We start from the raw sequence: 24,175 nt of genomic DNA, 5'->3' as shown, positions 1-24,175 counted from the left end.
TGTAGACCTGTAAGTGGTTAAATCCGTTCGTTGCCATTTCCCACTTTTGTTGTAATTATTTGCTGCCAGAATTCCTTTCATCAGATAAATAACTGCATTTTTAAGAAATATTCCACCGCCTATTTTAGGCTACACCTATTTCAAATAACGTTAGTTGAATTGAACTTGCTGTCAGGTCAGTGTTAGCGGTTGTAGTTGCGGAGCTGTATGGATTCCCAGGGACCATGAACGCAGCAGCGGGCCGCGGTGAGCTCGGGGCTCAGGCCTCCTCCTCGCTGTCTGTATCGATGAAGTTGTTTCAAAGATGGCGGATTTCCTGCCGTCCCGCTCCGTTTTATCAGTATGTTTCCCTAACTGTCTCCTCACAAGCAGCGAAGCGGAACAGCTGAGGAAATCTAAAGATATAGATGAGGAAATTCATCGAGATAAGACTTATCTAAAAAGATTAGTCAAGATTTTATTACTTGGGGCGGGCGAGAGCGGCAAGTCCACTTTCCTCAAGCAGATGCGCATTATCCACGGGCAGGACTTCGATCAGAAGGCCAAGGAGGAATTCAGAGCCACGATTTTTAGTAACGTTCTAAAAGGTAAGTGTACGGGAGAAGCCGTTGTACGTGACATGTCGACGGGGGCTCGCGGTGACGTCCGTTTGGGCCTGACTTCAGAGGGGAAGTTGGCAGCCATGCTAGCGGCAGCTGAGCGGACCGGGGGGACACTTCTCGCTGGTGGACAAAGCTACCGCGGTTAGCTGCTGGAGCGCCGAGAAACGCCCATGTTGTCCGTGTCGGCCTACACGGCGGGACAAGTGTGCCTGTTCGCCGCTTCCCAGATGTTCACCTGCTCCTTACTTAAGGTTCATGCACACTCATCACCGACCCACCGGACCTTAAAGTGCACTCATCACCCGGTCACACGTTAGCGTGACACGAGACGTTCAGTAAAAGCCAGACGTGATTTTACAAGGAGTCTCTCTGCAGATGGCTTGACTTGTGTTGTTACCCCGGTAGTTGGTGAGGGGAACCACGCAGTGACACCTGAGCTGCCTTCAGTAACAGGAAAGTAGACCCGAGCACAGCAGGATGTCCCCGACCTGCTCACGTGGTGCACGGGTGGATTTGTGGGTGCTTTTACGTCGTAGTCAGCGTTGCTGTGGCTGGTTAGTTGATCTGAATCACGCAGCTTCTATTGTGACAACTTGACACCCGTGAAGCTTCCTCATCTCTGGGAGCGGTGCTCATCTGTTTTGGCCGTTCGTCCCCTTTGGTCGCGGAGCATCCAAGCAGAATCAAACTGATTCTTATTCATCAAACTGCAATAATAATCAATATAATTATCTATTCGACCCCGGTTGACCTGATGTTTGTCGTCAGGAGCAGTTCGAAGGTTCGTTCCTAATATTGACATTCCAACTCTAAATCAACATTTATCTGTTATACACGCGTGAGAGTGTTGCTGAGATGTTCCACCCATTATTACCCTCAGCACCGACCTACGGGTGGATGAGAGGTGGTGTAGTGCAGATAACGGCCAGCTGGGGAAAAGTATCTTAAGTTTGTACAATTAGATTCGTAACAAAACATTAACAATAACTCCCTCATTGTAAAGTCAAAAGGTCAAAATGATTGAAAAAGGATGGAATTCTTTTGTAGAAATGTACAACTTTTGTGTATTTCAATCCACATTAGTTTAGCTTCCCCACGGCCATGTTTGCTCTGCAGCTTGTCACGCACAATTGTGTCCCACTTTAGGATGTCCTGTCTTCTGCTGGAATTCAGGTTACTTCTTCAGCTGAAGCAATCTGGCTGCTGCTGTGCAGAGGACACATGAAGCGTCTCTGCGTCTGTGTACACTGAATATACACAACAACAGTGGTACTGCTGACACTTAAAGGGCTCGTTTCAACTCTAATTCAACCGTATAGTCCTCATCCACACAGGACTAAAGTAACACACAGAATTCATTCTACTCTTTTCTACTGGTTTGAGTTATTGTAATGGAAGTATCACTAAGATGGCAATCAAATGATGACTCCATATCCGTGTTAGTTAGTGTAGTTCTTAAAATACACATGCACCATTATATATGTATTAACCATTTATTAAAGAGGGCAATACAAGAGATTAAATGATCTTTAAGAATTGGCCCTTTTTCCCTTGATATAATTTAGCTATTTTTTATTTAAAAGTTTTATTCCAGACTTTTTCCAAGGAGCGGGAGTCTTTGAGGGGGGGGTGCTCCCCTGATATGATGGTAGGGGAAACACCTGAAGTTAATCCAAGTGTCCATGCAGGCAACGGTTTGTTCTAAATGACGTCGGGTAACCCAACGTCCCCCACGCACAGTTTGATTTCTTGTATCAAATGACTGTAGTTTGTACTAGTGAAGTTGAGTTTGATCCGATCCCCTGGAAAATGCATATTCATTTTATGCTAAATTAAAGATGGCCAACTTCCTGAGGGTTTAGAGTATGAGTATTCATTTTTAGTATATGTGCATCTACGTCAAATGTACAATGGGAGCCAATTGTTTCCACCCTTAAAAGCACCTTTGTTGCTCATGATGGAGAATGTGTCACCATGGTGACGCTGTTTGACAACAGATCGAAAGCTTTGTGGGTTAGTATCATGAGCTCCTTCTGTTTGTGTGGAACTAGTTTGATCTCATTTAGCAGTAAGAGAAACAAGCCAAATGCCTGTGATTCAGTTTCTGACCACGTGGACTCGACTTAAATCAGTTTATTCGTTCACGGCCAAGGATTGACGCGTCCTTACAGCCTCCACCACGGAGTATCCTCAATGTGTTAAGGCGCATCTTCCCAAATTAGAAGATGGATCTGATTCATCTGGGAGCCGCCGCGGCCGGCCGTAAGGGAAACTGGTCCCCCCCCTATGGGCTGCTCCAATACCGGACTGAAAGGAATGTAGGTGACTGCACGAATACTACAAATGGGAACCTGAAAGGTTAAGTTTTGTTGTTGAACATTAAAAAATACAACAATGTATTCAAAAAATTGATATTCACTCTTATGTTTCGGTTGCAGATTTTATATTTTCAGATTCAAATCTCATATTTTCAGATTCAAATCTCATATTTTCAGATTCAAAACTTATATTTTCAGATTCAGACTTTTGACCCTGATGTGGCGTAGGGGGCGGGGCATCAACTGGGAGGGGCGTGAGTGACAGCTTCCTAAACCGCATTGCCTGGAGGAGACGGAGGCACTCGAGACTTAAGAATCAAACCGCAAAACCATTGACGCCGGGGACAAATTCTGTGTAGCGAGCTGTTCTGGATCCTACTCGCCGTGAATCGCAGAATTAGACCAGTTAACTGTCTCAACCACACGTGAATCTCTTCCCACAAACAACTGAATTCTGAATTCAGCGCAGCATCCGTGCGACGGCGTCCGAGTTCGGTAGAGTTGGAAAGATATTCACAGATTCTGACTTCCTGGTTTAGTAGCTGGTCAGCGAAACGTTGTTGAAGCACAAACAACACCTCTGTGTAACCATGGTGATGTCTCTTTGCAGACGGTCCCGGCTGCACATTCAGATCAACGTGGTTCGTCCAGCTCGCAGACCAGTCCGTGTTCCTACAATGATGCTTAGTGGTTGTAGCTGGTTGTTACATCGCCGCGGTTACAGAGAGGAGTCGTTTGTGTTTTAACAAGGCTTCGCTGACGAGCTGTTGAACCTCCTCAGCCTTATTTGTTAAGCTGTCACTCACGAATACACCTCCCCCCGTGGATGCCCCGCCCCCTACGCCACATCAGGGTCAAAAAACGATCCAAACGCGAAGAAAAGATCTGAAAGTGAAAAGTTTTGAATCTGCAACTGAAAAATATGAGTGAATATCAAATATATACATGTCAAAACCATATTCATCGTGAAAATATTTTTCGTCCACTTATTTTTATTTTGAATACATTGTTGTATTTTTCAATGTTCAACAACAAAACGTAAACAAAGCTTTTGCCCTGTATTTGGCTCCATAGAATACCAATACGCTTCTCTCGGTGCTTCCATGGTGTCGGGGGGGCTGTGGGGGGCAGTTGCGTGAGTGTGAACAGGGAAGTGAGCGGCTTGCTCAGCTGCAGGCGGGGGGGAAGTGACTGGCGCCTGGCGTGGTTAAGCTGAAAAGGAAACGGTTGGTGTCATTTCAGGATAAAAGTGAGCTGAATCAGGCTGGGGGAGCAGCGCTGTTGACATACCAGTGTTTCCCCAGCGCCGGGGATTATGGGTAGTGGTTGTTGCGGGAGGACACGCAGTGTTTCCCCTGCCACGGTAGCGGGGGGGGACCCTAATCACATCTTTATTTCATTCCACACGCGGTAATTTGACATGTGCTCAAACCTGTCCGTGTATATGCGCACGTGTAGAGGGGGTCGTCGTGGTGCAGGGGGTAGAGCGGGTGGGCTGGGAACCGCAAGGTTGGTGGTTCGAGTCCCGGCCACTCCATGTCTCAAGTGTCCCTGAGCAAGACACAAAAGCGTCAGCTAAATTACCTGTAATGGAATGTAGTCAGGAAACATTTCTTGCCAAAATATGTCAGACATAGCAGGAATTTGTCTTGGCGGTTGCTGCGGGACAGTAGACAGTGTAACAATAGACAAGTAATAAAATACAAAATTTAAAATATTAAGCATAAAGTGCACTAGTGACAAAGTGACGAGTGACGACAGAGTGAAAAATTACAGTTAAAGTGACATGTGCAGTATGAAGGGGAGTGACCAATGGTATAGACTAACTGCAGCCCCCCCACCCCCCCACCTTGCCTCCTAGAGGAATTGATGGATTGCCTAATGTGTCCAAGCCTACTAACAACATTAGTAACATTTAACCAAATCTGATCGTTATGATGTTCTAATTATATTCCCATCATGCTCCTCAGAGGAATCCCTCTCCATCGTGGGGCTTCCACTCACGTTATAATGAGTTGAAGCTTGCTCAGAAGGTGTAGGTTGTCAATCAACCCCCCCCCCCCCCCCCCCCCCCCCCCATGGTGTGTCCCGTCATGTTGCTGCCTGGTGGCTCCTGTCCTCAGTGTGTGATTGGCTGAATGATGACATGAAGTGTTGAAGACTAGAAAAGAGAAACACAAAGACGGTCCATTTACCAGGATGTAACCTACAAACACTTTGTTTAGTAGCTGGAGTTTAGTCAATGACACATGAATAGACCAGCGTCTCCTCCTCTGTTCTCTGTAGCACGAGGCTGACCTGCATTTTCATTTGTTCAGTCATTTATTGATGTGCAGTGCTTTGCCTACTCTGTGTTCAGTCACATGTCCTGGGATCAGAGGAGGGCTAATCAATGAATCTATCTCACAATCTCATTATTTCCCAAGCAGAATTATGACTCAAAATGACAAATATATTTGAGTAACAAGTTAATTTTAGTTGAACAAAATTAAAGTGCAAATTAGGGCTGCAACTAACGATTATTTTGATAATCGATTAATCGGTCGATTGTTTCTTCGATTAATCGATGAATCGATTAAAAAAAAAAACGGCATTAAAAAGCTTTAATTTCCAACCCTTTATTCTAAAACAGAACCTCAAATTCGTCAGAACTAGTTCTCTATACTACACACCCTCATGTTCATTAAATTATTACCATCATTGTAGTGCAAGTTAAGTAAATGCATACAGCTAAAAAACAACCTGTGCTATGAGATGAATTTAAAATGGCATTTGTAAATAAATGCATTAGAGGCTTCTTAGTTGATTTAATGGTTTCCCTTTACAGGCATAACATCAACTACCGTATAACCCACAGTATATGCGCAAGCGCACTGGACTACCATATATGACAGCATTAAAAAGTACAACACACACACAAATATATTTGTCAACAATAACCGATATGGGACAAAGCACAAAATATCAGACACATTGAAAAATGAATGGTCCAAAAGAGGCGAGTAAATAAAAACGTGTCTTAGTCTTGCTAACTGCTTTACTGCTGTTATTAGCGAGCTAACGTTAGCTTGATCAGCTGGATGACGAGTAAACAGGAGGCTTGTTACGTCCCTCACGTCAAAACGGGACCCCCCACGCTCGCACACCTTAGACGACTAGTCGAACAGACGTCTCTCCCTGCGTCATGTGACTCACAACAACTGTTGTGACGTAATAATCGCGCAACACAACGAATCGATAATGAAATTCGTTGCAAACGCTTTTAATAATCGATTTTATCGGTTCCTTGTTGCAGCCTTAGTGCAAATATGCTTTTAAAACACAAGAGAACGTGTAAGTAGAGTTTCAAAAGTAGCTCAAAATGGCAATCAATCCTTTGCAAGTGACAAGCTGTGAAGAACCTCTGGAATAGCAGTCGGATATGTTTCACTCCTGCTTCAGGTATTCGAGTGTTGGTGGATGCTCGGGAGAAGCTACACATTCCATGGGGCAACCAGTCCAACCAGCGCCACGGAGAAACAATGATGGCGTTCGACACTCGCTCGGTGATGGCCCACGGGCATGGCATGGTGGAGCCCAAGGTATTCCAGCACTACCTGCCCTCCATCCGGGCCTTGTGGGCTGACCAGGGCATCCAAAACGCCTACGACCGCCGCAGAGAGTTCCAGCTGGTGAGTTCCTGTTGGGTGGGCGTGGCCCAATAGACGCGTGTGTGTGTGTGTGTGTGTGTGTATGTCTAGTGGGAGCAGTGGGGGCTGATGCCGTGGCCCACATACCTCAGTACTTTCCCTGTGTTTCTTGCTTTGACCTCTGTTTGCGTGTCCACTGATGCTAGTGAGTAGAGCATCCAGTCTACAGACCAGCATTGACAGCCAGATAAAGGCGCCGCCTCACACTGGATGGAGCGGTGCTGCAGCTGCTGAGCGCACACAGACGCACACAGACGCACACAGACGATCTAATGAAGGGCTGCTCTCTGTCTCTCCACCAGCGTACACTGTGCTCCGACAAGACAATCATCTGCAACTGCCCTGCAGGGACGCTAGCTTGCCAAGCAGCTGAGCTTCAACGAGCAGTTAGCGTTGGTCATTGTGACGTTGCTGTGGTAACGCAGCTAATCATTCTGGGATACGCACCACTTCAGCCATTGGTTTAGTTTCCAACAACTACTTTTCCCTTGAATTACAACTAGTCACAGTTTTCTGTCTGTAGAAATAAGGCCTCAGATAGTAATTTCCTCATCAGTATTTTATGAACATTTTCCATGAAAGAAAATTACAAAATCATTTGCGTATGCCATCAAACGTACGTCTTAAGAAATCTGGTTTTTGTAGACAATTGTGCAGCTTTCCCAAAGCTCATCGCCGTAATATGAAATGAGTTGAATGCTGTATGACGCTTGTGAAAGTGGTGAACTGCTGCTCAGTGAAACATTCAGGTCCCCAGTGAACAGGGGGGAGGGGGGCCCGCCCCCCGTCTACAACTCCTCGCTGCCCACAGCGCAAACACACGGACATAGAGCGCTCGTCCTCAACCACTACATCCCTGTTCGCCAACTACTATTACCCGTCCTCCACGCCCCTGTCCTCCACGGCCCCGTCCTTCACGCCCCCGTCCTCCACGGCCCCGTCCTCCACGCCCCTGTCCTCCACGGCCCCGTCCTTCACGCCCCCGTCCTCCACGGCCCAGTCGTCCCCTGCAAAGTTGTAGACGTAGTGGAAACACAGGGTCCCTGCTGCTGTCTGTGATTTGATAGAACTACTGACGTCACCCTTATTTACGCTCCAGCTTGGTTGTAAATGTCTTTACTGGGGAACATTTTCTAATTAAGAAACAATTAGTTTGGGCCTCCAGAAGATCGTTGGAGGAGTGAAGAGCAGCTGTTCGTTGTAACTTGTCACACATTCCTACCTTATCTGGTTTGGACTGCGGCGTCTGCATGTACAGTTTAACACACAAGTCACTGAAATCTCGCTCTCACTCTCTCAGGGGGAGTCGGTCAAGTATTTCCTGGACAATCTGGAGAAGCTTGGACACACGGTGAGTCCCACGTACACTGCAGAGGCTCCGCCAATCACAGACACCCGCTTCAGATGGTATCACTAATTGTTCACAGCACACAAGGGAGCTCATGTCTCATGTAATCTAACTTGCGTCCCAGATGTGTCCTTCTGGCCTCTGATCCTAATGGACAACCATTGATGATTCTTATGGGCAGATACAGATGGTACAGCTTTTCCACAATCACCCCCAAAATCTTCACTGCACCACTGTGGAGTCAATAAACTACAACAATGAGACATTTTTATTTTGTTAGTCATGTGTAGTGATTATTTGTTCATTAAAACTCTTCTTTCTCTGTGAACACACCAATGTTCATAATGAGCATAAAATGCATCTAATAAACAACAATGGCTCATTTCCCCTCAGCCAAAGGTCTGAGCGCCTCCTCCGATATCCTCTGGCTGCTCTACCGATGCACCGCCCCCCCTACATGGACCAGAATGCATTGCACATGAGCAGCGAGTTCTCCATGTCTGGAAACTCTTTAACACCACATGCATCATTCATTAATGCCCAGAGCAAGGTGTGGAAGGATGGTGGCTCCGCCCCTCAGGCTGTCATTGTGGTCCTGAAGAAGATCAGCAGTCATAGCGAGGCGGGAGATGTTCACGCACAGTAACGTGCACACGTCCCACTCTGGATGACAAAAACATAAAAGGTCCCACAAAAGCATTCAGGGGTTCTTATTGTGGACCATTATCCTGTGCTACTGGTTCCATGTCCTATCTTTCTATTCAGAATTATCATCCACCCATCTGGTGACGGTGCTTCTGTCTTGCACCATCTCTTAGTAGAAGCTGCTCACAAGCAGAGAGCCATGTCTCTGAAAACAATATTACCATAACATCAGAGACTACACCCCCGTTAATATGGCAGTTTATAGTGATGTCAGAACTTTCCCCACCGTTTATGTGCCCAATACAGTAAACTACTCAATTGAGGAAAAGCTAAAATAATGTAGTTTCATTGCAAGTCTGCGGTCAGAATGAAGCAGTTGCATTGAATCCTTTGCTGGCGCATGTTTTCATGTGGCTTATTGAAGATAATAATGGATCTGACACTGCGCTTGCAGGACTACCTCCCCAACCAACAGGACATCCTCCTGGCCAGAAAGCCCACCAAAGGCATTCACGAGTACAACTTTGAACTCCGGAACGTGCCCTTCAAGATGGTGGACGTGGGCGGTCAGCGGTCGGAGAGGCGGCGCTGGTTCGAGTGCTTTGACTCGGTCACTTCCATCCTCTTCCTCGTCTCGTCCTCTGAATACGACCAGGTGAGTTTCAAGGACGGGTTCTCAATGGTCCGGTATCCACGGCGTCATATGGGCCTTAACCCCAGCACTCCGACACCCCCAGGTGCTGATGGAGGATCGGCAGACCAACCGGCTCAGCGAGTCCCTCAACATCTTCGAGACCATCGCCAACAACCGGGTGTTCAGCAACGTCTCCATCATCCTGTTCCTGAACAAGACGGACCTGCTGGAGGAGAAGGTGAAGCAGGTGTCCATCAAAGACTACTTCCCCGAGTTCTTGGGCGACCCCTCGAGCCTGGCCGACGTGCAGCGCTTCCTGGTGGAGTGCTTTCGCAAGAAGCGCCGAGAACAGCAGCAGAAGCCGCTGTACAACCACTTCACCACGGCCATCAACACCGAGAACATCCGCCTGGTGTTCCGTGACGTCAAGGACACCATCCTGCACGACAACCTCAAACAGCTGATGCTGCAGTGAGGGGGCGGAGCAGGAGGGTGGGGGTGGGTGGAGCCTCACGGAGAGTTGGTGTGGAGGTGCTTTTTCCTCCACCCATCCGTCCTCCCTACTTGACTGAACTGTGACTCTGTATTAAAGCCACCACTACTACGGCCACCCCCCTACTTCCCAAGCTTGCTCTCCGCCTTGTTGAACTTGCTCACTATGACGCCTGTGGCTCTGAGCCTCGACCCCCACCCTTCAAACCACTGTAAGCGACCTCTAACCCCATCGCCATAGTCGCTCTGACATCCTTTATGTTGCTCTAATCCACACTTCTTCTATGCTGCTCTGACCACTGTTGCTAAGGGGGGGGGGGGGGCTGTCTCTTAGTGAGACGCCGTCGGCAGCGACTGTTGACCGCTGTTGCCTTCTCTTATTCAGAACTTCTTTGTTGCTCCTCTGGTGTAACATCTGCTCTCCACCGTAATCCTACTTTTTTAATCACGGTTTGTTTCTCTAATACGAGTACCCTGTATGTACCTTTCTCTTTATGGGGCTTTACACTTACAGGCTGCGTTCCATGTAGCTGCACATCCACCATGAGCTGCTGGGCTTCTCAGCCTGAACCCCACGGCTCCGTCATGTGACACATTTCATGGGCTCTTTTCTCTCTACATGTCTCAATAATGTTCACCATGCGGGTTCGAACTAACAGGTCATGGTGACCTCATTTCAGCTGGGTATTGACTCCTCCTGTCCTGTGTTATTTTACCCAATGAGAAAGGCTTAACCGAGACACTCACCAGTCATTGGGTACAAGATGTGCTTCTATGAAACATGCTTTTATCTCCTTCTCTCATGATGTCAGTAGTAGACGCTGAGCTAAGGTTGCTGCTAGGAGCAAACCGGCTCAATCGGCCACAAATATGAAACAACCACAAAATGGTCTCAGTAAGCGGTGGCGTTGCCCTGTGGAATCTCTTGGTCTGCAGGTTTCTTCTCTTCATGAGAGCCCTTGGCTTTTGTTTTAGTTTCCTGGGGTCATTTTTCTTTTCTAGTAGGCATTTGTTGCGTCCCCCTGTCTCATAGAGCATACTCACCCGCCCTCACCCCCCCATGTATGACCACCCGTGTTACGTTCTGTGGACGGGGTGCGGCTCCACCGGTTCCTGCTGACACTAGGCCTTTTTATTGAAACTGGATGTCTGATGTTTGTAGCTTTCAGCTAACGGCCCTGCTTGGCCCCGCCCCCTCCCTGTCTACACTGGATGTCTCAGCCAAGCTTTCTAGTCATAACAGCTGTGTAACAGCTGGAGGTTCGTCCTGAGGGAACATCAGTGGAAACCAAACTACTCCGATCACTTCCCATGTAACTGTGCTTGTATGAATGCTGAATGGCCGTTACACGGTATGTGGTACCTGGGACCGTGCTGGTGTGTATGCAGCTCTACCAGGAGAGAAGTCCGTTACAACGTGCTACTTAGTTTTCCGTCGTTGGCTTCTATCCAGTCGTGTATGCTACGCACATGAATATCTACTTCTTTGTACTCAAACCTACTGATCACTTTATTGTCTGCAGCTCATCAGGTAACGTACAATACAGAACACAAAGAATCCCCAAAGAACACAAGAACACCAGATGATGCCACAGAACGTGTACATAGATCCCCGCTGTTCACACTACATGTGGGTGTCGTTTGGGATGGAGCAGATTGAGATTTGAATAAGTGACCTTTGTTGGGTGACATCGGGGGTTCCCGGTCCTTCCTGACTCCCCAGGTGCCCGTGGTGTGTTAGCATGAAGCAGTGAACTCCCCACAGGCCAGAGGAAAGCCTGCAGCACAAACAGAGCAGCCACCTGGTTGGCTTGTTGTCACACTGCAGCGTGAACACATGTCCCGTGTGCTGACTCACCGTGTCCGTGGGGTCTCTCAGGCCCTCTGCTGTGAGGAGCCTCGTCCTCCCAAAGCTCTTCTACTGCCTGATGGGGGATACAGACGAATCCTCTAAGGAGATTGATGCAAATTCTCAAGAAGTCTAAAGATCTGCCTTCGTATTTACAGAAGAAAAGGTCAAAGGTTCACTTTCAGAGACCTTGCTCGAGCTGCCTGTGGAGCGGCGTTCCACCCATGAGGACCAGCTTGCATGGTTTCTCTGGAGAGATTGTCTTCCCTGTTTGGTCGTAAACCTCCATGAGAGGAGTCCAGTGTCGCCTCATAGTCCAAGCTATGCAACAGCTATGCACAGCCATGACTTGGCATCATGGGTCTAATAACCCTGACCGTTCTCTTAATGCCAGTGTCTTCATGTCAGGAGAGACGTCTGCCAAATATTCTCTGATCTCTGCCTGTACCGTTAGCAGGTTTTCTATTGCAAAGAACTTCACATTCAACCTTTGTCCCAGTACAGCAATGTTCACATAGACGAGCTTTCCATGTACAGTCTAACTTATGCCGCCGTACCCTTCTACTCTCTAATCAAATCAAACCTAAATAAACTGTTTTTTTTACAAAACCTCTGTCTGCATTCATTGGATTTCTGCTCTTGTGACAAGCAAGTTGAGTAATATGAGTTTGCAACTGTTGTCATAATTCAAACTATAATACAAAATGGTTTTGATCTTTCCTTGTGAATGAATTCAATTGGTAATGAGCTTTGTGCACATATAGACTCCTTTATTTGCTGATTGTATTTCATTTCTATATTAAGCACAGTTGGGAGGATTGTCATAAGTAAATATTCAGACATATTGGTTTGTGTTTGTGTTCAAGAACACTTAAAAGATGATGAGGCAGATTTAAGAAGCCAAATCTGGAATGGCCAGCAGGTGCCTTGTAGGTGAGGAGAAGAACCTTAAATTCTATTGTTGATTGGAGCCAGTGCAGAGAAGCTAATACAGGAGGAATGTGCAGTAATCTAGTCTAGAAGTGACAAACGCATGAACGGTGCTGCTGGATACCAGAGCAGTTCCATCCAGAGAAACTATATCACGAGACCGCTGACTTTGAATGCGCTCTGGCTTGATCAAGATGCCCTCTGTTTGTCTGAGTGCAGGTCATCTAGGTTTTGATGTCCTTGAGACATCGTAACGAGCTGGCTGGTCTCGTCTGGCTTGATACGATTGAGTATCGTCTGCATAACGTCGTTATCTTTCTGCTAGCATGTCTCATGCTGTAGCCTTTAGTCATGCCTACAAACGTGGTAAATCATTGCACCACGTGGGTCAGCAGCCTGTCCACCAGAGGGTTAAATATAACAACAAGTACTCGTCTACACAGGGGACATGAGAGAGGAGTGATGACATAATCAAGAGGCCTTCTGGTTTGTCCATTGTTGGCTACTGTAGAAACGCGGTGGTGCTCTGTGTAGATATGAAGGACTCATTCTAAGATCATAAAAACACGACCAGTCTTACTTTCAGGCCATTACACACTGATGGAAGCACAGCTGTGTGTATCATGTTGCATTCATTCCGTTAGATCCCCTACGACCTGCTAACTGGTTCTTTAATTACAGTTCACATGATTTGTAGTTGTCAAGTTTAGTGGATGTTGAACCCTGGGACAGATGTTGGACGGAGGATTGAACAGAGGAATGGGTGGTGTAAAGGCAGAGCTGCAGCCCCGAGGGATGCAAGGAGTCCAACACGGAATGTGGTAGAGACTAATCTAGAAGAACGTTGTTCAATGTTCTCTTCTAACAATAGCTGGTGGCGTAATTTTGTTACTTCTACATTACACATTTAGATGTAGCGTAAGAAAGCAGATACAAAAATACAAAAACCCATCAGGATCAGGAATCATATACTATAATATTGCCATAATATGTCGGATATACAAGGAATTTGGCTTGGCGGTTGCTGCATAACAGCAGCCAGTACGACAATGACAAGACAATATAGTGCAAGAGGAATACAATAAAATATAATGCTATGGGTTGGTTTAAGAATAAAGGAATACTAGTTAAAAATATTTAAAAATTCAAATAAAGTACACCAGCGAACAGAAAGTCACAAGTGAAAGTCAGTGGGGGACCGGCTCTGTTGATGAGCCCGACTGCCGACGGGAAGAAATGTTGGTGTTGGTGTGGTGGGAGGTCTTAGTCCTGATGGACCTCAGCCTCCTGCCAGATGGGAGGGACACAAACAGGTTTTGTCTGGGGTGAGAGGGGTCGGCTACCATCTTTTTAGCTGCTTCAGAGACCTGGAAGCAAACAAGTCCTGCAGGGACGGCAGATTGCAGCCGATCACCCTCTCTGCAGAGCGGAGGACACGCTGCAGCCTGCCCTTGTCCTTGGCTGTGGCTGCAGCGTACCAGACGGTGATGGAGGAGCAGAGGATGGACTCCATGATGGCCGTGTAGAAGTGGACCATCATCGTCTTTGGCAGGTTGAGTTTCTTCAGCTGCCTCAGGAAGAACAACCTCTGCTGAGCCTTCTTGGTGATGGAGCTGATGTTCAGCTCCCACTTGAGGTCCTGGGTGATGATGGAGCCCAGGAAACGGAAGGAATCCACAGTGGTGACGGGGGAGTCACACAGGGTGATGGGGGAGGGTGGGGCTCTGTTCTTCCTGAAGTCCACAACCATCTCTGTCTTCAGAGCGTTGAGCTCCAGGTTGTTCTGCTGCACCACGACACCAGATGGTCAGACTCCACCTGTAGGCGGACTCGTCTCCACCAGAGATCAGTCCAATGAGGGTGGTGTCATCCGCAAACTTCAGGAGCTTGACGGACTGGTGGCTGGAGGTGCAGCTGTTGGTGTACAGGGAGAAGAGCAGAGGGGAAAGAACGCAGCCTTGGGGGGAACCGGTGCTGATGGTCCGAGAGGCTGAGACACGTTTCCCCAGCTTCACGTGTTGCTTCCTGTCAGACAGGAAGTCTGTGATCCACTTGCAGGTGGATTCGGGCACGTGCAGCTGGGAATAGGGACTTCATTCACCAAAAATATTATAATTAGGATGGGTAACAAAATCAAATAGTGACAACTGAGTACACGTTGCTCATGTGGTGTTCAGTGCTTATAGAAAGGTGCTGTATAAAATTCAGTCCATTCATGAATTGGGTGAAATAATTTCAAAACATTTTATTTCGATCCTACTTAATAAAAGCAGAACAGCACTTAACAGAAAGGTACCTGCCTCGCACACATATTTAATTAAAAAACAGCCTAACAGTACAGATCATATTTAGAAGCAACTGGTCATTATGGGCCAGCATGGCAAAGACATTCAGGATGATTACACTGTGAAGTGGAGTGAAGCAGTGTGTCATGTGATCCACATGTGATCACATGGTGATACGTGCTCAGCAGGGCTCTGATCAGTGTCCATGACCACAACACTTCTTTCCTGAGATGAAGGTCATCAGACTTCTGATGCCCAGAGGATTGTGAGACTGCCCCGAACAGCTGGAACCGACATGAGGTGGTGGAACAGCTAAAGGCTCAACAGCTCGATGAGAAACAGGGGCACCTACGATCAGGAACCAGCTGTGAAGACCAGCAGGTTCATATTACAGAGACATGGTCCCGGTGCGCAGCATGTCTGAAGTCCACCTCCAGAAAGTCTGACTGCCCGCTATCCTGAGACATTTTCTCTTCTTCCTCTGTGCTCCTGCCTTCCTCTTCGTGTCTGCTTGGTCTTTGGCACATGCCAGACTTGGTCGGGCCAACCAGAGCCAGGCAAATGGCACTGAGGCCCATTCCAGCGGCACAGGAGTAGAAGGCAGCACCGTAGTTCTTTGTGACATCTACCAACACACCTATGAGAAGAGACAGCTGTTAGAGAGTAGCACACAGAGGTGACCCGATGGGTCCCTAAAGGTTAGAGGGTACCACATAGTGCAAGCAGTAGAAGAAGCAGAGAGGTCGTACCTCCTAGTGGTGGCCCTGCCAGCCCAGCAAAGCTCTGGATGAAGACATAAACTCCCACAGACGATGCCATCTTCTCGATGCCCACAACATCCTCCTCAGCCAGCATTGGAATGTGGGTGGAGCTCACGGTGCCCATGAAGTATCCGTAGAGGGCGCAGCAGACCACTAGGCCCCAGAACTCCCACACAAGAGCGAAGGCCACCAGCACCAGGCACAGCAGAATCACACAGCCCAACAGCACCAGGGTCTTCCTGCACGGGACCTTATTCAACACCACTCCGATGGACAAGCGGCCAAAGATCTCGGCCCCGGCCATCACAGAGAGCATGTAGGAGGCCACGCCGGCCTCCACGCCCCGACTCTTGCTCAGTTCGATGATGTAGAGCTGCGGGGCGAAGAAGCCAAGCGTTGCAAACAAGCCAAAGAGGGAGTACCAGATGAAGGCCCCGTCTTTAAGCACTGAAAAGTCCAGTCCAAGTTTGGAGGTGGATGGACGGAGAGGACCTGCCTCTGCCTTGACTGGGGTGGTAGGTGTGGACCCTACCGGCTCCTTGCCCTCTATGTCCTGCACCTCCATCTCCATCAGAACCTGGTTTTCAGCTCCTGCAGTCCTCACGTCTTCGTTGGAAGTAGAGAGGGAAGTGACACCTGAGTCCTCTGAACTCATGGAGGTCCCGCTTTGTTCGTTCTCCTGCTCCAACACAGTCATTCTCTGTTTCAGAGGCAGAGAATCGGCGTGTTGGGCTTCCTTTGGAGGCTCCGGCTCAATAATGATTGGACGGAGGAGAAGTCCACAGCCAATCACAGAAGCTTGAAAGGTGCCGAGGACCACCAAACAGTAGCGCCAGCCGATGTGTTTCTTCAGAGCAAAGAGAGCTGAGGAGAGAAGAAAGCAGCTGGTAAATACATTATATTATCCATTCTCCTTCTTCCATACCTCAGACTTGAATCCTCATTAGGATCAAGAAGTGGATCCAAACCCTTCAGTTCTGAGGTATTTACAGCGGTTCATGGAGCACTGAATGGTTTAGAAATAAGGTATATAGGTATATTTGTGTCTTTAATACACACAACAAAAAATATGTTTTGAGAGCAAATTTCTTGCATTGCAATCAAAAATCAAGTTGGTAAGTACGCAGAATAAAGACATTTTGCATATGAAAATAGAATGTTTGGCTGCAAAAGCTCTCAAAAAAATCTTTTGGTCTCTAAACAAAAACTTTTGCGATCTGACTTTGGACGTTGTGGGCGGGGCATACGCTGCTGAGCCAGGAGTTTCTATTGGTGGGTTTGACTTGGCGCTCGGTATCTGCTTCTACTATCCTTTAATACTGACGGGAGGTAACTGTTAGGTGGTGAGTTAAACTAGTATTTTGTCAAATTATTATATTATATATATATTATTATATTATTATTATTATATTATTATTATATTATTATTATTATTATATTATATTATTATTAAATTATTTTCAAAGTTAATGTTATGAAGTCTTTTTTAAGAACGAAATGGGAGGCTGCTGTGTTGCTGTGAAACCCAACTTTCTGTGTGCCCACGTTAGCCCACGTTAGCCGGCAGTGGACTAACACTGGGTTACACGCACCTATGTTAGCTACGCATGTATAACACAATTTAAATCAAGCCTATGGGCTTAGTTCTCTCCGAGGATTAGAACGCTACAAGTACCTGTGCAAAGTACACGGCTCTTATCGGGATGACACGTTCTACAAAAGTGGGTCTGCAAGTCCTTTATTTACACATAATTAAACATTGAGCAGCTCAGCAAGCTAACCCATGCTACCAATATAATCCCATGACCCCGACCGAATCCCATGGTGGGCCGACCGAACACTCACCTGGAGCAAATGCAAATATGGCGAAAGATTCTCCAGATGAGGCGACCGAGGTGACGAGGGCTCGCTGTCTGGAGAAGTACTGCGCTAGGAGGGTTACGGTGGGAAGGAAGGCGAAGCAGCAGCCCAAGCCTGTAGATAAAGGAGAAGACAGGGGGACATGACAGCCACCGGCCCACATGGTAGGTGCACCGCATGTCTCAAAGGTCAAGGCTCCAGGTCACTCCTTTGTCAAAAGTAGAGCGGGACGTGTGGGATCCAGCTGCTGCTGGAAGACAAAATACAATACTCTCCCCCGCTACCTTAATACAGAATAAATAAGGTAGGGGCAGAGAGGGGAGGGGGTGTCAAGTTAGCTGGGGTCCACCTCAGAGGCTCATTTGTAACGTAAACCTATTTCTCCAACGTCATCATCATCATCATCCAAACTATTCCTTTCTCCTCAGCCACTTCCTGTGCGGTCAGCCATCTTTTTTGTTGGACTATCTGTTTGCTCTGTTCCCTCCTACTGATACAGATGGCTGAATGGTGCTGAGAGGAGGCTGATCACCTCAGCGCCAGTGAACACTCCTGAAAGAAACACATTCATTACAGGATGCTACTGTGGACCAGGACACCTACTCGGGGTATTGAAGAGGACATATTATGAAAATGGAGTCGCGTACATTTAACTTTCTTGTTTGACGCACCGTGCTAGTGCAGATTTGCGTTGCTCCAGTCTCATTTGTCTGTGCATAGACTTTGCATGTAACACATGCAGTGTGAACACACCATAAGGCTTTGGGACTCGAACAAACCACAGAGAGAGCAGTTATTCACAAATGAGGAGAACGGGTAGGTAAACCTTTACCAGGAGGGGCCGGCCTATCAAAATGTGTGTCCCGTTACATCTGGGGTAAAAAGTTTACAAGATTGACATGGGCCTCGTAGGTTTGGACTGCTTTTTTCCCTTGATGAATGAAATAATCATATATATCTACTCGGATTACCTTTGTCTGATATATAACGGTGTTTGATGATCTGAAACATTTATGTGTGACTAATGTGTGACACGCCCCCCAGGATTTTTGAGAGACTTAAATGTAATCTAAAAAGGGATTTATGTAGAATAATCATATAAATTAGGCTGGGTGCAGTTTGACTTTCTTATACAAACTTCACATTGAGACCACTTTGGCCACTTTTATAACCACGACCTTTTGATTGTTCTGAGCCAAAGCCTAAACTGATCAAGATCACCGGAACACTTACAGTTATAATAATACAAAGAATAGTAAGAATCCAGTGTCGGTGGTAACTTCAATTAGGAGTGAAAGGACGAAAAGTTGGATGGAGATGAAGATGCTGTAGAGATCTCCATGATGATTGGCCAAGACTCATCACGTCACATTAAAGATGTTTTATGTTTTATTGCGAAGATCACGTCCTCACCCTTTCTACTGTATACATTAGATAGATGTACTGTATATATATATATATATATATATATATATATATATATATATATATATATATATATATATATATTCTGCATAGAAGCACTGATAGCAGAGTGGTGTGAGTTTGAAGTACCGGAGACAACACCGACACTGATGTACATGTCATTGATGGAGCTGCTGAAGGCGGAGGTGATGGTTCCCAAGCTGATGAGAATTCCTCCCATCACCACCACTGGTCGAAAGCCAAAGCGGTTGCTCAGCATCATGGACAGGGGGGCTGGAGAAGGGGTGAAAGAAATAAGTCAGTTAAATAGGTGTTAGCCCAAAAAAAGTGCCTTAATGTCCCCTAAAGACACTCAGAACAGCCCATTGAACCAACTCAAGTCCTCTCCAGAAGAGGTCCTTCTTTAATGACAGGAAACAGGACGCGGCCTCCCTCCGCTTCAGGGGATTGAATGAATGTCAGTGCCACCAAAGGGTGGAGACAACGACTTGGTATTTAACGGAAGGAGGTTTCTAGATATATACACATTTGTGACTGTCTCTCTTAAGTGGAACTATGAACTATACTTCATGCATTTTGGAACCTTCCTGATTATATATTGTTATATTGGAAAAATATCTATCCTCTAGTACGGCCTGTGGAACCGATCACTTTTACTAGATCTCACTCTACATGCAAACTAATGGCCTGTGTACCTGTATCTCCTTCCTAGTCTTCTAGAGTGTTTTATCACTACATCTCTTTATTCACATACTGATGACAGGAGCAACGGTACACGCTACGGTACACGCTACCATACATCAGGTATACGTGTACCATATCATGTGTACACATGATATGGTACACGCTACCATAAACGCTACCGTACATGCTACCGTACATGCTACCGTACACGCTACGGTACACGCACGGTACACGCTACAACTCGTTCTATATATAATAGTCTGCACATGTCTATCAGGCTGTAAAAAAGACAAACACGCACGGTACACACTACCATACACGCTACCGTACACGCTACCGTAAACGCTACCATACATGGGGCTACTCTGCCCACAGAGAACTGAATCAACAGATCCCTTCAGGATGAAAGCAAGCGTTAGCTGCAACCCTACAACTCATTCTATATATAATAGTCTGCACACGTCTGTCACGCTGTAAAAAAGACAAACACGCATGAATAGAGGCCGAGGGACTGACCAGTAAAGGTAAAGACGAAAACACAGATGGAGAAAACCCATGACACTCGGCTGTTGCTCTCCCCAAACTCTTCCATCAGGTCTTGGAGGAAGACACCCAGACTCTTGAGGGTCCCGTAGGTGCAGACCTCCACGAGGAAGAAGGCCACGGCCACAGCCCAGCCCCAGCCACCTTCAGGCACCTCTGGGTAAACATTTGGACCCAAACAGCGCTGGGAATAGGATGTCCTCATGGCTGCGGCAGGCCGCCTGGAGAAGGAAACAGATATGTCATCAGTGAACTTATTCTAAAGTCATTGTGGGGCTGTTGAGGGGCTGACTTAACTACTGAGACATTCTTACGTGTACTAATGAAACACTTACGTTTGCTATTTAAATACTCTCGCGCCCACTACTGAGCCACTTACACATACATACATACATACTGCATATACAAAACATGATACAAACTCATCTGAAACACCTACATATGAGAAAAAACACACGCATTCATACATACTGCTGTGTCATATGCACATACATCTCACTAGTGCGCGTAAGAGCAGCTCATTAGTGTGTATACATGAAATCTCACCAGCATATGGAAGACATAAATAAATACTATGATAAATAGTATAAGTACTACCATATTTAAGTGACAGATGTGGGAGATGTAAGGTCTAGTTAGCGGGACCGCCTGACTCCTTCGCAGAAGTCTGGCCGAGAACCGGCTGCTCTCTGTGCCGTGAGATGAGGCCGACCGCCCGGTGCTGGAAGGGTCAGGCGGTCCCGTTAACTAGACCTCACATCTCCCGCAACTCTCCTACCCACATCAGTGAGATGCTCTTACGTTCACTAGTCAGATTCTCTTACGTTCACTCGTGAGATGCTCTTAAGTGAGATGCTCACGCGCACTAGAGAGATGGTCTTACGTTCACTAGTGAGATGCTTATGCACACTATTGAGATGCTCTTACGTTCAGTAGTGAGATGCTCTTACGTTCACTATTGAGATGCTCTTATGTTCACTATTGAGATGCTCTTACGTTCACTAGTGAGATGCTTACGCGCACTAGTGAGATGCTTTTACGTTCACTATTAAAATGCTCTTATGTTCACTAGTGAGATGCTCTTACGTTCACTGGTGAGATTCTCTTACATTCACTGGTGAGATTCTCTTACATTCACTAGTGAGATGCTCTTACGTTCACTAGTGAGATGCTCTTACGTTCACTAGTGAGATTCTCTTACGTTCACTAGTGAGATGCTTTTTACGTTTACTGGTGAGATTCTCTTACATTCACTAGTGAGATGCTTACGCGCACTAGTGAGATGCTCTTACGTTCAGTAGTGAGATGCTCTTACGTTCACTATTGAGATGCTCTTATGTTCACTATTGAGATGCTCTTACGTTCACTAGTGAGATGCTTACGCGCACTAGTGAGATGCTTTTACGTTGACTATTAAAATGCTCTTATGTTCACTAGTGAGATGCTCTTACGTTCACTGGTGAGATTCTCTTACATTCACTAGTGAGATGCTCTTACGTTCACTAGTGAGATGCTCTTACGTTCCCTAGTGAGATTCTCTTACGTTCACTAGTGAGATGCTTTTTACGTTTACTGGTGAGATTCTCTTACATTCACTAGTGAGATGCTTACGCGCACTAGTGAGATGCTCTTACGTTCACTAGTGAGATTCTCTTACGTTCACTAGTGAGATGCTCTTACATTCACTAGTGAGATGCTTAAGCGCACTAGTGAGATTCTCTTACGTTCACTAGTGAGATGCTTTTACGTTCACTGGTGAGATTCTTTTACATTCACTAGTGAGATGCTTACGCGCACTAGTGAGATGCTCTTACGTTCACTGGTGAGATCCTTTTACGTTCACTAGTGAGATGCTCTTACGTTCAACTAGTGAGATGTGCAGGGACGTAATTTGGGGGGGGAGGGAGACACAGGGGACATGTCCCCTGTACTTTTTCAAAAACCGGTTTGGTCCCCTGCTGTTTTTACCGTCCAAAAACAATGGTACACTATGGTAACAGAGAGTTATCAAGCACTAGGACCAAGCGGAAAAACGGCCGCTCAAGCTGAAGCCTGTTTCTCTTAGTTTAGACCCGCCCACAAGGTCCTCCATTGGCTATGCTGTTGCTGTTGCGATTGGCCGTCCCCGCTGTCACTTCATCAGGTTGTAACCGGTCTGCTGGTTGCCGAGGACTCGAGGAGTCCCTGTCACTGTTGGCCGTTTGTTTTGCCTGTTCACGTCAGCTAGAAGGATTGTGTGACCCCTGCTTACTGGACAGCATTGGGTGATAATGTTTTGCTATATGCTTTACAACCAGTCAAACCGAAAGGGAATAGTAAACTTAAAAGTAGCAATAGAAAACTAGAAGAACTACTAGAAAACACAGTGAACTGAAAAAGTTTTTATTAAAAATACTTGTGTCCTCCCCAACTTCTGAAATCAAAATTTCGTCCCTGGAGATGTCTGTATATAACACAGCAGTATAATTGGGTGTGTCTCATATGTACGCTGTTTCAGATGACTATGTATGTTTTTTTTATGCGCATATTTATATATGTGCATAGGGTTACAGAGTATGTATTGCCATTGATGTACACTCCAGCCATCAGGCACACAGAATTGATAGCAAATCAATATTCTGTGATAATGTCATGATAAACATGTTGTGATTCAATGAGAACAAAGTGATAACATATGAAAATGGGCCCGTACGGGGGCGAGGTGACCGTACACGTTAGCGTGATGTTTGTACGTTACCGTCACGTCAAAGTTCCCGTTACGTGTTAAAATGAACCTGATGTTTGAATGATACCGTTACGTAGCAACGGTGCGTTACTTACCGGCGGCAGAGCCTGTCACGTCCGTATTCCACCGGCTCTTCAGTCATTCGCTGATGTAACCGGACTATTTGTGTTTATTGCTTTAAAAAGGAATCCTAGTGCCACCTGCCACAGTACACAGATAATAAGGGCGACTGTGACGCCGGTGCTGCCGCATCTTCTGCCCCGGCGGGATGACTTCCGGTCGGTGTCCGCAGCCCTTCACCGGCTCAAACCGGCACACGCGCGCTGACACGCGCCTCGCGAGAGACGATGAGGTCCGCTCTCCATTTAAGAACAATGTCTCCTTAAACAACGGCCCACCACGTGTGCAGCTCGGGACACCGCGCGGTCCAGACACCGGGCAGAAGAGGCGGGTGTCCCGCTGAAGGTCCACGCAGTGCTTCTGTGCAGCCTGCAGCGGCTCAGACTGGAACTATTACGTATCACATAACTGTCATAATCAGTTCGCCAAGTCACGACTGCCAAGAACCAATCACGTAGCGCACGCGGCTGTGGGCGTGATCGATCAAACGGATCCGTTTCCGGTCCCTCAGCGCCGGCGTGGTGTGCGCGCTCAGCGTGGGAGTTTTAAGAGGAAGAGCAGTAGTGTGGACGTCTTCTCTGGTGCTTGATTCACGGCACCAACACACAGACACCGAGGGATCCGCGTACCACTCACTCCTGCGTTGGAGGCCTTTTGAACATGACATGCAGTGACGTCACACAGCCGGTGTGCGAAGCAGCGATCTGCTCTCCAATGACGCAACCCTTTGAGAACGCATCCTCCCAAGGGAAAGACAAATGCCAGGAGAGGCATTTAGTAGGACACCGTCGTGTTAAGATTAACAAACTGTTCACTACACACTCTGACGTGGCTGTAAAGGTGAATGAATAAAGGCTGGCGCATCCTTCTGCGTCTTTACGCACAGCCGCGTCAACGCACTCGTTTCAATTCATGGTTGTAAAGTCTTGCGTGTGTTGCAGAGCAATTCACAGAACAACAGGTGGAGTAACGTGTTTTGTTGAAGACGACCTAGAGAGTCACGTCTTTGTGTGTGGAAGTCGTTGGTTGGTTTATTTATTTATCATAGACTTTATTGCCCCGTGCATCCACACTGCTGCTTTTCATCAAGGACACATTTGTCCCGTATTTTCCTCCACGACTTTGTGCACCTCTCGACCGGCAAAGCGACGTTTGCAGAGATCTCGCTTCCAACGGAAGTCTAGAAAAATGGGTCGACGCACGCAAGGAGGTGTGAAAAGGCACGCAAGGGACACGCATGGGGCTCTTGCGTCTGCGTGTCCTTG

At 46.9% G+C, this 24,175-nt stretch overlaps 2 protein-coding genes across 2 annotated transcripts; one reads left to right on the top strand and one right to left on the bottom strand.

Annotated features, from left to right (window-relative positions):
* The first annotated feature begins 230 nt into the window (after positions 1-230).
* On the top strand, positions 231-12,186 carry gna13b (guanine nucleotide binding protein (G protein), alpha 13b). Its single transcript, XM_040190724.2, has 5 exons — positions 231-587; positions 6,362-6,591; positions 7,910-7,960; positions 9,057-9,257; positions 9,340-12,186. The coding sequence occupies exons 1-5, from the start codon at positions 305-307 to the stop codon at positions 9,709-9,711; spliced, it is 1,137 nt and encodes a 378-aa protein (XP_040046658.1). The 5' UTR covers positions 231-304; the 3' UTR covers positions 9,712-12,186.
* A 2,541-nt stretch (positions 12,187-14,727) lies between these two features.
* On the bottom strand, positions 14,728-23,788 carry slc16a6b (solute carrier family 16 member 6b). Its single transcript, XM_040191597.2, has 6 exons — positions 22,886-23,788; positions 20,039-20,286; positions 18,968-19,111; positions 17,399-17,527; positions 15,542-16,417; positions 14,728-15,429 (listed from the first exon to the last, which is right to left on the bottom strand). The coding sequence occupies exons 1-6, from the start codon at positions 22,930-22,932 to the stop codon at positions 15,176-15,178; spliced, it is 1,698 nt and encodes a 565-aa protein (XP_040047531.2). The 5' UTR covers positions 22,933-23,788; the 3' UTR covers positions 14,728-15,175.
* Positions 23,789-24,175: the final 387 nt, after the last annotated feature.

This window comes from Gasterosteus aculeatus, chromosome 11, assembly GCF_964276395.1.
Source record: "Gasterosteus aculeatus chromosome 11, fGasAcu3.hap1.1, whole genome shotgun sequence".
NCBI classification, from domain to species: Eukaryota; Metazoa; Chordata; class Actinopteri; order Perciformes; family Gasterosteidae; genus Gasterosteus; species Gasterosteus aculeatus.
The sequence above is the reverse complement of the archived record's forward strand: the minus strand, read 5'-3'. Positions and strand labels throughout refer to the sequence as shown.